Source organism: Ovis canadensis, chromosome 7, assembly GCF_042477335.2.
Source record: "Ovis canadensis isolate MfBH-ARS-UI-01 breed Bighorn chromosome 7, ARS-UI_OviCan_v2, whole genome shotgun sequence".
Lineage (NCBI taxonomy): Eukaryota > Metazoa > Chordata > Mammalia > Artiodactyla > Bovidae > Ovis > Ovis canadensis.
In genome coordinates, this window is record NC_091251.1 from 33,355,558 (window position 1) to 33,372,759 (window position 17,202).

At 48.5% G+C, this 17,202-nt stretch overlaps 2 protein-coding genes across 8 annotated transcripts in view; one reads left to right on the top strand and one right to left on the bottom strand.

The window, feature by feature from the left end:
- The first annotated feature begins 124 nt into the window (after positions 1–124).
- Positions 125–17,202, top strand: part of NRL (neural retina leucine zipper) — a 29,026-nt gene continuing 11,948 nt past the window's right edge. For 2 of the 7 annotated variants that reach the window (XM_069595710.1, XM_069595715.1), the window contains exon 1: positions 13,456–13,966. The gene's annotated coding sequence lies outside the window, so the exon portion shown is untranslated. Of the gene's footprint in view, positions 267–3,404; positions 3,553–13,455; positions 13,967–14,933; positions 15,384–16,190; positions 16,328–17,202 lie in introns of those variants that run through there. The other 5 variants (XM_069595709.1, XM_069595712.1, XM_069595714.1 and 2 more) reach the window with 4 other exon arrangements.
- Positions 6,418–14,829, bottom strand: PCK2 (phosphoenolpyruvate carboxykinase 2, mitochondrial). The gene is made up of 10 exons (XM_069595678.1): positions 14,555–14,829; positions 12,287–12,532; positions 11,466–11,650; positions 11,176–11,379; positions 10,642–10,829; positions 10,167–10,329; positions 9,682–9,900; positions 7,689–7,826; positions 7,302–7,397; positions 6,418–7,064 (listed from the first exon to the last, which is right to left on the bottom strand). The coding sequence occupies exons 1-10, from the start codon at positions 14,755–14,757 to the stop codon at positions 6,610–6,612; spliced, it is 2,097 nt and encodes a 698-aa protein (XP_069451779.1). The 5' UTR covers positions 14,758–14,829; the 3' UTR covers positions 6,418–6,609.

The window sequence follows — 17,202 nt, forward strand, 5'->3', positions numbered from 1 at the left end:
CCCAGGCCGGCCCTGGCGCGGGGCGCCTCCTACCCCCTCCTCCCGGTTTATGAGTAACTCGGCTAAGTCCAAGGCCGCGACTTGTGTACTTTGGGATCCTTGCCCTTGCTGGGGTTGGGTGTGTGTGTCTGTGCGGGGGAGTGTTGATTGTTCGTGCCGGGCGCGGGCGCGTAGATCCGGGGTCTGAGGTGCACCTCAACAACCCCAGACAGCACTCTCTTAGAAGTGTTGTCATCTGTCCCCCTCCCGGTGCCGCCTCGGGGCAGGTAGGGGAGTGGGGACCCTTAGTTTCCCTGGGCTCATTCTCCCTGGGAGGGCGAAGGTGTGGTTAGTCCTTTGGGCGATGCCTCCTGGTTTCTAGGTCGCCAGATCGGTGCTTATCACCTGATCTCCAGGGCCGGCTTCTTGGGCCCACACTTGGTTTAATATTCTGCTATCACCCTTTGAAATGCTTAAAAAATTTTTTGAGCAAGTGCCCCACAATTTTCTCTTGCTCTGGGATCTACTAATTAAGTAGCCTGTTCTGCCAGTCAGCCATCTCCTATTGCTAGATTACTTTCTGCCCTGTAGTGTTTATTGCCTCAATAAATATTATATATATATTTATAAATAAATTCTAAAATAATATAAGCGAAAGTGTTACTACCCTCTGTGACCCCATGGACTGTAGCCTGCCAGGCTCTTCTGTCCATGAAATGCCATTCCTTTCTTCACCGTCTTGAGTCACCATCAGAAAATATTAGATTCTGTGGTTTCTGGGTTGTCCAGCCTGGAAAATTTGGAATCATTTTCCAAAATGACCTTTCCCTTCTCTTTGCCCTTTAAATTCAGTTATTCAAGTCCTATGGTTTTCAGAGTCATCACCCAACATCAAATTTTCATTGTTTCACACCTCTCCCGGTTAGTTAATCTCTGGAAGTATTCTTCTCTAATAGCCTTTAGTTCTTAACCTACAACTGGTTCATTAGTGTTTGTTTCAAATACAAACTTCCAAGCCTGCTTGACTCTTTTTTTACTCTTAGAAGTGCTCCGATCTGTCCCCCCTTGTCATTTTTTAATTACTTTTGCCAAGCAAATATGGCCGTAAAGTCCTTACTCCTTTCTCTTCTCTGCACCTCCCCAGAATTTCTTGTCTGGGGGAAACTTTGTCTCTACCAATCAGACTTCCTTTCTCATGACCCAGTAGTGTCACTTCTAGGAAGCTAGCCCTAGTCTATATGCCAAGTTTAGCATAAATGTTTATGTTCAGGAGAGCAATTATGGATTGTAGTAAAACACTGGCAACAAAATAGATCCAAGCACACTGCTACAGGATAGAATTGGTTAAATAAATTATGGTTCATATGGTAGACACAAAAATGCCAGGTAGCCATTAAAATGATGTAGTCTTCTATTATTATGCTGTGGGAAACTGTGCAAGTTACATTTTTAGGTTTCAAAAAGGTGGTAGTTCTTCTGGTGACATGTGGATGCAAAAACAATATGTTTAAATTCTGCATTTAAAAAGTATAAAAATACCCAGGCTTATTATTAGACAAATAGTAGAGAAAGCCTTGCATGAACTAATGTGATAAAGATACAGTATGAACAAATCATTATGGTTAACACGGTTCAACCACTTGAGGTCTACAGAAAACAAAAACTTCTGTTAAACTCATCTTCTTAACTCATTTAAAAATTACCTCTTTCCTCTTTTCCTCCTTAGCTTACAAATCTGTTTAATTTACAAATGCAGTTTAAAGCTGAACAAAATCTATACTCAAATCTTTGAAAGATGGAACTTGTGTGTTATTGAATAAGGCATTTAAAAGTCACAGTAAATGTTAAAAAGAAAAATCTGAGGTTTTATGGCCAAAATGAGTCTTGACATCAAATGCTGAAGAGTGTAAGATTTCATCTCTTGATACATCGGTTGATTTTTGTATATAAAAGATTTTAAGCCTATGAACTTGATTATATCACTTGTGACAATAATTTAAAAATGTATATGAGCATTTATATGTTAGGATGTACTGTGTGTTTCATTGAAAGAAAATGGTGTTTCTTTAAAAAATAATTTTAATTAAGTCATTTTGATAAACTTTATTGGCCCTTCCTCTCATGAATTTGAAATTTGGCACGTTGCTTGGCAACAATTTATAAGTGCTTTTCGTTTGGGCAATCTCCACTCTCCCCACCTACACTTAAAGCAACAGAGAGGTTTTCTAGTTAGCACCCATTTTAGGACTGATTCTAGTGATTGCTCTGTAAATGTCAGCTAGTTGACTTCCCGTCTGACTTGCTTTGGGTATTTCCTGCTCATTAGCATGTCCACGAGGGGGCGGGCTGGGCTTGAGAGGAGAGAAGGAAAACAAATTTTTCTCTGGCTACCTTTGTCCTCCCTCTCCCTAATCCCAGCCTGGTGATGGCAGAGTTCCTGGAACACATGTCCAGCTACAAAGGAACACGTGGGCAACACAAAGGAACGTTCTGTCTTCTGAAGTGATGGATGACGTGTGTTTATACATTCTCTTCTTATAGCACGCTCAATGTAGAAGGAAAGGGGGAAGTATGCTGGTTTACCCAGGACTTAAAAGTGTGTTGACTATAAAGCAATTGAGTAATTACGGGATTTCTAATACTTTTGTGTCCTTGGGAACCAGAATTTTTTGTGTGGCGGGTAGGAGGTATAAATATGATACAGAAGTTAAAAACAGTTTAGTTCTGAGTTTGAATAGGAACTATCAGTTTGAACTCAAGAGGTGTTTTATTTTCCTATCCCTATCCACTGAAAAGATCTAGAAACAATCTAGTAGCAATAAACACTCCTACCACCTAAATCTTAAAATACCATTTCCCATGAAGGAAACCAGAGCTTGGGGTAGGTCTAGGGTGCATGTGTGCGTGCTCAGTCCTGTCTGACTCTTTGCGACCTTATGGAATGTAGCCTGCCAGGCTCCTCTGTCTGTGCGCTTCTGCAGGCACGAATACTGGAGTGGGTTGCCATGTCCTCCTCCAGGGAATCTTCCCAACCTGTGTTGGGTCAACCTGTGTTGGATCAAACCTGTGTCTCTTATGTGTCCTGCATTGGCAGGTGGGATCTTTACCTCTAGCGCTGGGTCTAGGGTAGGAGATGTACAAGGAAAGCATGGAACTTACCATACCAGATAGTAAAGAAGCCAGTAAATATTATCAGGGTAAAGTCAAAAGGACTCAGGAGCCAAGCCTATGGCCAAAGAAGGGGTAATTTGAGCATTATAATTTAATAAACATTAAGTATGTTTAAATCCTTGAGTTCATAATGGGTGTGTGTGTGTGTAACTAATTGGTCACACACAAAAAAACCAACCTGGTCACCTGTTTGAAGGATGATATGAAACCAAATCATTATTTTTTTAAATAACTAAAACATTTATTTGTGCCAGGTTCTAGTTGCGGCCCATGGGGTCTTTGGTTGTGGCATGAGGGATCTAGTTCCTTGACCGGGAATTGGGACTGCTGCATTGGAAACTCAGAGCCTTAGCCACTCACTGGACTGCCAGAAAAGTCCCAAAAAACATTATACTGAAGATGGTAAGTTAAGGAAAAGAATCAAGCAGTTATCTTGCTGTACCTGTATAAACTGTGCCTCAGGGTAATGAAAACAGAAAATAAAAGGAGTGTCCCTTTGTAAGGGAATTTGTAAGAGTTTGAGGACAGCTTTTCTGAAATCCCTAACAAATTAATGAATCTAGGCGATGAACTTCTAGGCCTGGATTCTTCAATGGTTAAATTGAAGAGAAGAGTAGAGGGGTAACCTGTAGATTGAAAGAGATATAAAAGGTATACAGGATTTTGTTTTTTGTTTTTTTAATGGATAAGGTTAGGCTATAATGTCTAGGGTTCTGGATTTAGGTGATACGGGGAAAAAAGCAAGGATGTGATTATCATGAACCATGGTGTCAGTTTACACCAGGAAGGGGAGGGACTGTGAAGATGAGGAACATGGTGGTGATGGTGGTGGCAGTTTTAGTGTTTGGCAAAGTTCTGTTTTTCTGGGTAATGACTTCAAGGTTCGATTTAGTTTATTAAGCTATACTTTTATTTTGTATGGTTTTCTATATCTATGTTTTAGTTTAAAGAGTTTAATAAAATGTGTTAACTATATTTTATCATTTATCCGGAGCTGCAGGGCATGCAATTTTATTCTAATTGGCAAAATCTTTTTTTTTTTTTAAATGGGGATTTGTCCAGGCTTTTTATTTTTTTAAATTTAAAAAATTGAGGTATAGTTGTATTAGTTTCAGGTATACAGCACAGTGATTCAGATACATATATGTGTGTGTGTGTATGTATTCTTTTTCAGATTAGTTTCTTTTATAGGTTATTATAAAATATTTATAGTTCCCTGTGCTATACAGTGTCCTTGTTTACTATCTATATTTTATATATAGTAGTGTGTATATGTTAATTCCATTCTCCTAATGTATCCCTTCCTCATACCTTCTGCTGTGGTAACCATAAGTTTGTTTTCTCTGTGTGGGTCTATTTCTGTTTTGTAAATAAGCTCACTTGTACCCTTTCAGATTCAATATGTAAGTGATATATATTTGTCTTCTCTGTCTGGCTTACTTCACTTAATATAATTTCCAAGTTCATCTGTGTTTCTGCAAATGGCATTATTTTATTCTTTTCTATGGTTAATATTTCATTGTATATATATATACCACATCTTTATCCATTCATGTATTGGTGGACTTTTTTTTCCCCAGTGAACATTTAGGTTCCTTCCATGTTTTGGCTATTGTAAATAGTGCTGCAGTGAACACTGGGGTGCGTGTATCTTCAAATTCTAGTTTTCTCTGGATATATGCCCAGGAGTGGGATTGCTGGATGATATGGTAACTCTGATTTTAGTTGTTTAAGGAACTTCCATGGTGTTCTCCATAGTGGCTGCACCAGTTTACATTCTCACCGACAGTGTAGGAGGGTTCCCTTTTCTCCACACCCTCTCCAGCATTTAGCTGTAGACTTTGATGATGGCCATTCTGACCAGTATGAGGCGATATCTCATTGCATTTCTCTAATAATTAGTGAAGTTGAGATTTTTTCATATTCCTGTTGGCCAGCTGTATGCCTTCTTTGGAGGAAAAAAAAAAAACCTGTTTTTTTGGCCTTGCCATGCAGCGTGTGGGATCTTAGTTCTCTGACAGCCACTGGATTTCCAGGGAAATCTCCAGACTAATTTTTAAGGCTATAACACCTTCCTATTCCTGTGCATTTAGGTATGGTATCAGAAAGGTGCCTGGAATCCCAATTCCTTGCCTCTTTCCAGGAAGGACTTTATTTCCAACCTATTTTCTTTCTCCTCTAAATTGTATTTACATTGCTCACTTTCCTCTTAAACTGTCAAGTCAGCATTGTATAACATGCCTACAGGGCCCACTCTAATCCATATAGAGTGAAAAGGTGAGGACAGCTAACTTAGTCAATGGTTATTCCTTGTCAGGCAGTTATGAGTGCCTGGCTTCACTGACTCTTAATCCAAACAACACTGTCAGATGTAGGCACATCCCCATTTTATAGCTGAAGAAGCTGAGAGGCACCCCTGGCTTGAGTCTCCTATGTGCCTAACATCTATACTGTGCTACCTCTGATCATGTTGTTAGCTATCACATGCTGTGTATGAAGTTTTAATATCTGTTAGTGCAGTTTAAAATCTATTTTAGTGCCATGGACTCCACTGCTGTGTTTTAGCATGTAATCCACTCTGACTTTAGATTCCTTTTTGCTCTTTATACATTATAACTGGTTATTGGCTGTTTTCTATAAAAAACATTTGTTGTTTCCTCCTCCTGAAGGTTTTCTTCTGAGGAATTTTCAGTTATTTTGTGAATATTTATCCTCATTTTGTGGGTACAAACTTCCATCGTACCCATCTCAGTTTATACATTCACTCAGGCAGATCCAGATCACGGGTGAAGTTACTCTCAGCCGTCACTCCTGAACAGTGCCTGTCACACAGAAGGTACTATGGAAGCGTTAGCTGCCTCAGTATTGAATCAGCTCTCATGAATACTTTGTGAGTCAAACTTCAGGGTAATGCAGGAGGAAAAACAGGTCTGAGAACTGACAGTGGAGCCGCGTCACTGGAGTGGGGTCATAGAGGCTTCTGCTTCTCTGATGGGAGATTAGGAATTTTAGGCCTGGAGGCTATTCTGAGCTGCTCACAGAGGTCCCTCCTTTTTAATTCCTCAGGACACCAGTAGATACTGTCTTCTCCCAGCAGTTTCTACTTATCTGGCTCGGTGGTTGAGCTGCCTGTGAGAGAGATCCTTATACCACTGGGCCATGCCAGGGCAGGCTGCACTGGGACACCAGCTGCTTGGAAGAAGATTGTGAAATTAGTGTTAAAGGGAAGCCTGTGAAGACAGGCAGGAAATGAAAACAGCACAAATGTTATATAAATGAGCATCTCATTGTTAGGCAGCATGTGGGGAAAGCTCTGGGGCTTGATCTCACAGCACCCAGAGGATGCGAGTGTTGTTAAGTTGCTCATAGTTTCTGCAAGCCTGGTGGCTTGCTTATTCCAGGGGAGTTGAAGGTGGGGGTAGGGGGGTGCTGTGCCCCCTTGCTAGCTGAAGGCTCAGATCACATTCTGCGCACACGTCCCTCCAGGGCCTCCAGCTCAGCCAGCACTTCCTTGGGCAGATCCTGGTTGACCTGCTCTGTCAGATAGCTCCGAACGTCATGAACCTCCTGTTGCCAAAAGTCCTTGGGAAGGGAGAACAGCTGGGTGGTGTCTATGGCTCCCAGGCTGCTGAGATCCAAGGCGCCTTCCTTAGGCACCAGCCCGATGGGTGTCTCCCGGGCACTGTCCTCCCCGTCGAGCCGTCGGCAGATCCAGTCTAGCACCCGGGCATTCTCTCCAAAGCCTGGCCACAGGAAGCGGCCTGCCTCGTCGCGCCGGAACCAGTTGACATGGAAGATGCGGGGCAGCCGGACCCCCTTGCGCCCCTCCATGCTCAGCCAGTGTTCAAGGTAGCGCCCAAAGTTGTAGCCGAAAAATGGCCGCATGGCAAATGGGTCATGCATGATGACCTTCCCTGGGGAGGGGAGCAGGATGGGTAAGGAATCTCCTTTCTTACTGGAGAAGAGTATTCTGCCTCCAGCTGGAGGAAGCTTTGAAATGTTGGTGGTACTGGAATATCCTTAAGGCAGGGCTAGGGGAAGGGAGTAGGGAAAAGATACACCTGGGAAGGGGTGGGCAGGAGGAAGGCCTGGCTCATGGAGGGAGAGAAGAGGCAAGGTGGGCACAGGAGTGAAGCAGGGAGGGCACTCACCTTTGTGTTCAGCCGCTGCAGTGGCCTCGGAGCGCATGGCACTGCCCACAAACACCCCGTGGCGCCAGTTGAAGGCCTCATATACCAGGGGGACTCCTGGGACACCAGGGCACATGGTCAAAGGCAGCCCTTATCTTTGCACCATCACTCTATCCCTTCTGGTGATCTCGACTCCTACTCTCTCCTAGGACCTCCACTGTGGATTTTCAAACCCTATGCCGCCCCCCTCCACCTTGATTCTCCAGGTAGGGGGGCGCTCTACAGGCAGACAGCTGTAGTTAGCAATCCAGGTTGAGGCCCTCTGAGCTTTAAGTACAAGAGGGAGGTATGTCCTGATAGAGAGCCTGACTCTTAACCCAGAAGGCACGGAGCCTGCATGATGTTTACCTTTGGGTCTACGGCCTCCAAAGATGATGGCGTCAATGGGGACTCCCTCTGGGGCCTCCCAGGCGGGGTCTATGATGGGGCACTGGCCAGCCGGGGCACAAAAGCGAGAGTTGGGATGCGCACAGGGCTCCTTGTCACCTGGCAGAGCAAATACAAATACTATCACTTCCAAGGGCATGTCCACTCCCAACACACATACCTTTGCAGGCACTCTTGCACAATTTCTTTTTGCCTCATCAGCTCCCTGCAACCTTGAGTTGGAGGTTAGTAGGGAGAAGGGAGCCAGAACATCTCCCCTGAAGATCCAGTTATTTATCCATGATGGTGCTGCCAACTGAGTTACGGGAGAAAAGAATGGGAGAGGAACTGGGGTTTAGCAGGATATTAATGTTTATACTAAGTTACAGAACTTGGCCAGTGCCCAAGGGAATGGGGTTAAATACTGTCATAGAGTTATAATAGAAATTTTGCCCCAGAAACTCTTATTTTATGAGATTATTATTTAAATAAACACTTAAACCTAAAGCAAAAACTGAGACTGTCAGGTCAGTATTTCAGATAACTGACTTTCCATCAGCAAATGGTGGAAGACAGAATTTCCTGAGTTATCAAAATGCAAACAGGAACTAATTTTAAAGTAGGCAGTATTTTGGTAATTTCCCTGGGTCTGCTTAGACCCTGCTGGAGTGACAGGGCTTGAAGAACTCAGTTGAGGACGTAACCTGGACAGTTGTAACCTGAGGAGGTCATTTTAGGCCCCTTCAGATGCCTGGAGAGGAGATGGGACCGAGTCAGTGGCATATGTATAAAGCCCCATCATGGGGGCCCTGAATGGGCACAGTACTTTCTCTGCTAGAAGTTGCTGCTCAGACCTGGGGGGCAAGGGAGTCACAGAGCCAGTGTACCCTGCCCTGCTCCAGCCCCGGCTCCTGCCTCCACTCTCATATAAGAACCATCCCTTACACTTCTCTCTGGCACTTTCATCCTCAGTTCAGGACCTAGCTCAGGGTATTATTCTGAGAACTGAAGCTGGTACAACACGCCCTAGTAATACCCCTGAATCCAGAGATGATGAAAGGGTTGGGCAACTAGCCTGTGGGGAAATATGAAAGTTTCTTGGATTTCGCAGTTGGGTGGGGAGGCTGAGGAGGGCTTAATGATGGTGTTAGAGAAAATGAAGGATGATTAGATGAAGAGGGTGACTGCTAAGCCAGCCTGGAAAACTTGAATGTAGGCTTCAGTGACCACAGGCCACCCTCCCCGCTAAGCTCTTCTTTGCTCCCAACCCTAGATCTCGGCTGTCTAAATGCCAAAGGCCACTAAAAGCTGAAGGTCCAGAGTGCAGGACTGGGGGAAGGGGAGGGCGGCAGGGCACTGGAGAGTAATGACATGGTTGAGAAACTAGCTTCCAGGAGAGGCTAAAGAGCTGGTCTAACTTCGTTTGAAAGGACCGGGGTGAATATGTTGGAAGAGCAGGGGAAAGTTAACAATACTGACCTTTAGCCAATGGTTATTTTAGCGGGGTGGCAGTGAGGACCCAGGGGAGGGGAGGGGCAGGCTTCCTCCTTCCTAATGGGTCCAACTTTATGGATTGTGCTTTGAGTCCCATTCTTTCTGTAAAAATTTCCAAGACAGCCCATCCCCTTTAAAAACATTCAGCTTATATTAATTGAGAATTTACTATGTATTTGGCACTATGTTGAACCTTTTACATGCATTCTTTAATTTAATCCTCCAACACCTTATGAGCTAGGTACTGTAATAACTACCCCCATTCAAGTGCTGGGGACCCTGAAGCTCAGGAGGTTTTAGCAACTCAGTCAGGCCACAGAGCCAATACTTGGTGGAGCTGGGATGTGACTTGAGATCTTGCTTAGGGTTAGAAAACAGAACATTCATAAATCCCTGGGCCTCCCAGAGGTCCTGGGAGGTGGCTGCAGGTTCCTTTACATCAACAAGGTACTGAGCCCCGGGTCTGACTAACTCCTCATACCAGGTTTCCAGGGTTTGCCTAGCCAGGAGGTCACGGTGACGCCAGGTGGAAGAGGCTGATCGATGCCCTCCCAGTACACGCCGCCATCGCTGGTCTCAGCCACATTGGTGAAAATGGTGTTACTCTGGATTGTGGCCATAGCATTGGGATTGGTGGTGGCAGAGGTGCCAGGGGCCACCCCAAAGAAGCCATTCTCAGGGTTGATGGCCCGGAGTCGACCTGTTGGGAGGAGAAGTGAAAAAAAGGAAGGACTAACCAGGAAAAGTTGAGAGGCTCAGTCTTGGAAGGTCTTGCTCAGCTCCTCCCTGCCCTGAGCTAGACCCTAGATCTGAGGGGAAAGGCTCTGCATCTCCAGGGTAGGGGGCTGCCAGGAGGCAGGGGGGTGGGGCGGTTGTTCAGGAAGAGGTTCTCACTGACAAAGTTCATCCTGAGCAGTGAGGGGAAGGTCGAACCAGAACCCAGAGTATGATCTGAGGGCCTCTCACCATCACTGTCAAACCTCATCCAGGCAATGTCATCCCCCACACACTCCACTTTCCAGCCTGGCAGTGCCGGCCGCATCATGGCCAGGTTTGTCTTGCCACAAGCACTGGGGAAGGCGGCTGCCACATAGCGCTTCTTCCCCGCAGGACTGGTGATACCCAGGATCTGCGAGTTGGGGAGAGAGAGGACAAGGAAGAGAGCACCAGACAGAGGTCAGGAATTGTCTGCTTGGGAAGGACAGCTAGGGGTCGACAGGGAGGAACAAGGTTTATTCACTAATTGGGTACACCGCCTGGCCATGGGGCCTGGGGTGGCAGCAAGGGGAAGCCCCCCAACAGTCAGCAGCCTCAGGCCAAAGCTTCGGGCATTTGGGCTGAGTCCTTGGCCTTCAGTCTGGCAGTGGAGAGGCGAGGCTGAGGCTGACTGGTCAGGCCCCAACCCTGGCCTGGCCCCCTCAGACCCTCACCAGGCCCTCACCAGCATGTGCTCCGCCAGCCAGCCCTCATCCCGGGCCAGCCGAGAGGCGATGCGAAGGGCAAAGCACTTCTTGCCCAGCAGGGAGTTGCCACCATAGCCGCTGCCGAAGGAGATGATCTCCCGCTGGTCGGGCACGTGGCCAATCAGGGTTTTCTCTGGATTGCATGGCCACTGGCACACCGGCTCCCCTGGGGACAATGGATTCATGGGGGTGCTGGCAGGGGCATCAGGCATCAGGGTGTCAGGGGCTGGAGGGATTGGGGTTGGCAGGAAAGACACTGGGAGCAGTGGTGGTGTCAATGGGTGGCTAAAACCTCCTACCTCATGACACCTGTCAGCTCCCGTGCCCCTATTCTTGGATAATTCTTCTCAATCTTGTGCAAACAACTTTGTCAACACAGACTCACTCCCAGCCCACTCCTGCTCTAGAACATGGGACTTCACTATCTCACTAATCAGGATGGCTAGGCTGTGGGGTTCCCTCTGAGTACAAGCGGGCCTCTGTGTCCTCCCCTGGGCAGAGCAGGTGCTCACCTTGCCCAGTAAAGGGTTGGCCCACAGAGTGAAGACACTTGACAAAGTCGCCATCTCCCAGGGCCTGAAGCACAGGCGTCCCCAGCCGGGTCATAATCCGCATGCTTGCCACCACGTAGGCAGAGTCTGTGAGCTGCACTCCGATGCGGGACAGTGGGGAGCCTACGGGACCCATGCTGAACGGAAGCACGTACATGGTTCGGCCTACGGAGGAAAATGCCACCTGGATGAAGGGTTCCAACCTGTTGATACCTTCAGTGCCCCTGCCTCTGTGTCCCTGCCCTGATTACCCTGCATGCAGCCTGGAAACCTCTCATCCACAGCTTGCTGGAACTCAGCTGGGGACATCCAGTTGCCCAGCTGCCCACGGGCCCCACCAGCCGGGAGGGGCACCGTGTCCCGTTGAGAAGCAGTTACAATCACCGTCTTGCTCTCTACTCGTGCCACATCCTTGGGGTCTGTGCGGGCCAGCCAGCTGGGGGAGAGCGGATATCAAGAAGATAGTGGCCAGCAGACCGCCCTCACCCCAGACCCACTCTTTCATGTCCAGCTTTGTCTCCAGGTCTTCTGTTGGCCTTATTTTTTCCCATCCGTTTGCATCTCAGTTCTTCCCCCAGATTTTTTTTTTTTAATTTTTGGGTCTTAGTTTGCGGCATGCCAAGCACATGGGCTCAGTAATTGCAGTGTGTGGGCTTAGTTGCTCTGCACCATGTGGGATCTTAGTTCCTGGACCAGGGATCAAACTCACGTCCTCTGCTTTGCAAGGCAGATTCTTAACCACTGGACCACCAGGGAAGTTCTCTCCCCCAGATTTTGTCCCAATCTAAGGGGTAGTTCCCTTGGCCCCCAGCCATCTAATGGCCTCTGCCCTGGCAGAAACTCCCTGAATTTGTAAGTAAAAAAAAAAAAAAAGTAAAGGCTTTTATTTGTATCAACTTAACATAAAAGTATAGACCAATCACAATAATTTCTGATGGTTTCCCTCAAAGCTCCATTCTGCTTATTCCATTGGCATGGTCTATTTAAAATTGGATTTTGTCTCGGTAAACCCAAAGTGGCCTCGGTCCACGCAGCTGCCCCCATGTTGCAGGTTGCTGGGCTCAGGACTTACCAATTGTTGTACTTCGGGAGTTTTCGGATGAGTCCCTGCTGTTCCAGAAGGGCCAGCATGGCAGTGTTCTCTGCCTCGGTCCCATCACAGATGTGGATGCTCTCTGGTTGGCACAGACGGGCACTGTGCTCCACAAAGTCTCGAACCTTAGCAGGCAGTTGGCCCAGATCTCCGCTGAGGACTCGTAGCGTCTGGATGCTACACCGTGACGACCAACCCCAGGGGCTCAGCCTGTGCCAGCTAAGCCTGCAAGAGAAGAAACGAGAGGTAATGGGCCAGGTGTTCTCATGGAAGATGGGCAAGTCAAGGGTACAGAGGGCTGGGCTTCTAAAGACAAGCTAAAGTCCATCTGGGTACAGGCACCACGAAGAGGTCAGACTAGGTGAAGGAGATGGGTTCAGGCCATGTGTATTTTGTGGCCTTTATGAGGCTTAGTGAAGGTGTCTCCTGATTAGCAAGGGACAGGTATCACCAAATGAGCATAAGGGCACATGTCTGGCAATATGGAAGTATATGTTTAGACATGCTGATGTTATTGTAGGCTTGGCTCATGCCCATGGTTTACTACATCTGGTCAATGTCTGGAAATGAGCAGGTGTCCTGTGGCCCAAATGTCAATAAATTGTGCCCAGGTGACAGCTTCATGTTTCTGGTGTTCTTTTCATTCTCAAGTATAGTTTTGCATGCTGTAAGACTGTGAAAGCTTCAAGCAGAGAACCAGGTCTGTGACATGGTTAAGTCCCAATTTTCTCGATTTGGGCCCTTGCACAAAGAGTGGGTGATTGGATGTCAGGGTTTCAGGCATTGGATCTGTGGCTGCCCAGCGGCCCAACAAGGATTGCGTAAAGTTTTGCCAGTAGGTGGGTATTTTCAAACTGTGTGGAAGGCTGACTGTCAGGGAATATCACTGGCTGGGCTGCATGCCCCAATTCTTAGAACAGAGCCCCTGGAATCTGTCCCTTCACACCCTTAGGAGAGGGAAAAGTAGGGTCTGCTCTGATTGGCCTGGACCCAAGGTGAAGTGATGCAGAGAGAGCAAAGGCCAAGAGAGGGAAGTTACCCTCCTCCTATGCCAGGGCCTTGCCCACCAGAAACTGTACCCTACACGCCCAGCACTGCATGACCCTGTCCCTCTCTTGGCTCTCTTTCCTAAAGAACAAATGCCTAGAGCTTTGGCAGTGGGGTGGAGCATTAGACTGCAGGGTGCTCAGACTCACAGGGAAGAAGCCTGGGGAAGAGAGGACACTCAGGCCTGGGAGCTGGGTGGCTTCACTGGGCGGGGCAGGGTGGAGACCTAGTGTGGCCTGGGCAGAGGAGGAAGCCTCCTGAGACCTGTTCTGTTCGGCCTCTGAGAGTTTTCCCCAAGCATTAATTTTAAAGGCATTCAGCCTTGGGGAGAACCTCTCTCTGTGGGGAGGCTGCCTCCGGGAGTCTCCTGTGAAGCTCCCCCAGCTCTTCTCCAGTCTCTGGAGTGGGACCTTCTTTTTCTCTGCTCCAGAGACCACTCACAATGGCTAGCCTAGTGGAACCAGCTGTGGGAGAGACAAGGGGTCGGCTCAGACTCTGAGACAAAGCTGAGAAGGGAGACTACAGAGGGAAGACAGAAAGCTGTGAAAAGGTGGTGACGATAGACAGGCAGGGCCTGGGGGTTCTTCCTGGACAGGGGATGAAGTCAGCCAGGTAAGAATGAAGGCAACTTGGTCTCTACCTCTACCATGCCTCCCTCCCTCTTGGGACCCCAGAGGCCTCTAGCTGTGCAGGGCTCCCGGCCAGGTTCCCATCCGGGGGAGGCCGGGGAATGGCTGTTTACCTTCTACCTTCTTTAGGGAGCTCTGAGCTCAGTCCCCAGGGGTTCGTGCATCCTTGACCCCAGGGCCCTACTTCTCCTCACTGCAACCTGTGGAACCACTTACATCTGTACCAAGCAAAGGAGGGGATATGGAGACTGGGCCCCGCGAGGGAGAGCGAGGAGGGGGAAAGGAAGTTCTGAGAGTGGCAGATACAGATGGTGTGGTCAGGGACCAGCAAAGCAGGGAGAGGGAGGAGGGGACGGAAACAGAGACACCCGGAGCGGCTGAGGCCGCCCCGATCTCCGGCGTGACGCACGAGCCGAGAGGACGAGATCCAGACACACTCGCCACCTGCCCGTCTCCTCCTCTCGGATGCAAAACCAGGCCGAGGGGGGCGAGCAGGATAACGCGTATGGCAGCCCTGAGGGGGCGAGCGCGGCGGAAAGTGAGGGTCGGCCCCGGTCTGGGGGTCACTCACCGCAGGCCGGGGCGATACATAGCGGCCATGGCACCTGCGCTGGGGCTGCGGGGTGGCCGCGAGAACCGAGCGGAGCCGGGGAGATAAGGAAGGCGGGGAACGAGGGAGCGGCGCCGAGAGCGGGAGCTCAGGCTAGGCGGGAGGCGCTTAAAAAGGAGGCGGGCCGGCGCAGGGGCGGGACCCAGCAGGGCCGGCGGGACCATCTCTCCGCCCCCGGCTACGCGCGGGTCCGCCCAGCCGCGGCCCCACCAGCGGCATCCTAGCCCCCAAACCCTTGTCTCCCATTGGAGGACTGGTTCCTCTCCTCGGCCCCGAAGCCCCGCCCCACCGGTCCGCCTCGCCCCCTGCACATGATGAAATTCTGAGGACTCTTGCTCCTGGGAAAAAGCGACTGGCAGGCACTGGGTGGCAAACAAACCAAGAACTAGGGCCGAGGCCAGAGGTGGAACCCACGGAAAGCTGGAGGTTTAGAAGCCGGGGGCTGGGCTTTGCCTTTCCCTTTCCTCCCGGGGCTTGGGCACTCTGAGTCCAGGCTCTTCTGTTGTCCAGGACTCTAATATCAGGAGCTCCCAAAGCCCTGTTTCTTCTCCCGGAGATGAGGATTCTTCTCTGCCCTACCATGGTGGTAATGTCTCTCCACCCCAGAATCTCTTCTTTGGGGCCCTGGACTGATCATTCCCTCCGCATTCCCCTGAAGAACGCATCTGCCCCAACCATAAAGTCCTCTGGTAATTTCTCAAGTTATGTCTCCATCCAGACATCTGTCTTCAGCTTGAGGCCCTGGGTATTATCTCAAATGCCATATCACCTCAAACTCAACATGGCTATGGTAAGCCAGTATCCATTCCTTATTTCTGTTAATAGCACGCTGATGTTTCTTTGCGGAACCACCTCCTCAAACTGTGTGGTCCTGTAGGCCTCTTGGGGGTGGGCTCTGAGCTTGGCCAAATTGTGTGTTCTTTACTCTGGCCATAGCCAGTGGAAATATTCAGGAATGGGGTGATGTCTCTCTCTCTCAGGCTTTTTTTGTCAGCTTTCAAAATGGGCTCCCTACCTGCCGGGGTTGCTGGGCTGGGAGAACCTAAGCCTGATGCTGCTGGGTGTCGGCTTGGCCCTGCAAAGGAGGAAACTGCCTGAGATGGAAGCCAGCCCAGAGAAAGCAGGCCGAGGGATAGAGAGCAACAGATTCCTGATTCGAGGGTTAGGAATCAATAAATGTTTTCTCTTGCTCAAGCTAATTGTAAGAGGATTTCTGCTATTTGTAACAGAAACAATCCTGATTCTCTGATTTCTCAGAGTTCTGTGCTGAGAAAGGGGAGCTGGTCTCCAGCCTTGGGCTTGCTACTGACCCTCATCTCTTCCACCCAGGCTGCATCCTGGACTTAACCTCATGTGTATGTATTTGGGACAATTTCTTCCAGTCCCTACATCCAAACTCTGTCTTAGCCACTCCACTGCAATCAACTGCCTCTTTGTGTCTGCTCTCTGGCCTAAAGATGTGCACACTGGTGGCATCACAACCAACCTTTCAAAGTGATGCTGAAAGCCCAGCTTGTCTGTACACTGGTGCCAGATCTAATCTTGGCGACAGAGTTTTGGGTGAAGAAGAAAATAATTAACTTTATTACTTTGCCAGGCAAAGGAGGCTACAGTGGGTTAATGCCCTTAAAACTGTGTGTCCCAACTTGGAGAAGGTAGTGAGAAATTTTATAATAATTGTTCGAAGAGAGCATAATCAATTTGTGGACGTTCTTCTGATGGCTTGGTGGTGAGGTAAGTAGGAATCAGCATCATCAACCTTCAGATCCAACTTGTACATGCTTGTGGATAGCATACCATCATTTGATAACTTCTCCCACCTGGAAAAGTTTTCAGAATTTGCAAAATAACTCAAGGATATTATTATGTATATCAGTTGCTAGGGAAACAGGACCTTGCACCATAGTTGCCCTTAACTGTGTCTCCCTGGTCTTGTGTCTCTTCCCTTCCCTAGTTAACAACTGCGTGAATCTATCCATTGGAACACAGGGAAGGTCATGGAAGCTGAATGAGGGCTGTTTCCTATAATCAAAGAAATGGGGGACACAGAAAGTCTTTGCACCTAGGAGCCCCACGGAGCCTAGCTTGATATCAATAGGTCATCATCTCTTCTGCTCTCATGGTTCCCTATCAGCAAATGGAACCACTATCTAGCCAGCTGCCCCAGAGGAACCTGAATCAGTCTGGACTCTTCCTTCCTTATCTTCCACAGCCAATCAGACACCAGGACCTTTGGATTTGTACTTCACAATTAGCTCTCAAATCAGTGTCTGTCCACTTGACCTTTGCCGTAGTTCAAGGTTTATGTCTCACTTGGCTTCAGACGATAGCTTCCAAGCACCTGCTTGGCCTCCCACATCTCCAAATGCCACTCCCTCTCCCTCCCACTAATTTCTTCTCCAAACTTTGCCCGTAAGTTCACTTTGGAAAATTAAGAGAGAAGAATAATGTTTATTGTATGGCTCCCAGGTGCCAGGCTCTGAACCAGCAGTTTTACACGCGTGTGTGTGCGTGCTCAGTCGTGTCTGACTCTCTGCGACCCCAGGGACTGTAGCCCGCCAGGCTCCTCTGTCCATGGGATTTCCCAGGCGAGAATACTGGAGTGGGTT

What these genes read in the sequence shown, in the direction of transcription:
- PCK2 (XM_069595678.1), bottom strand. Translation starts at nt 14,757, where the DNA reads ATGGTCCCGCCGGCCCTGCTGGGTCCCGCCCCTGCGCCGGCCCGCCTC. An exon ending in CTCCCGAAGTACAACAATTG is followed by an intron (nt 11,651 to 12,286) that starts GTAAGTCCTGAG and finishes GCTCTCCCCCAG; the next exon opens with CTGGCTGGCCCGCACAGACC. An exon ending in TGCAGCGGCTGAACACAAAG is followed by an intron (nt 7,065 to 7,301) that starts GTGAGTGCCCTC and finishes TCCCCTCCCCAG; the next exon opens with GGAAGGTCATCATGCATGAC.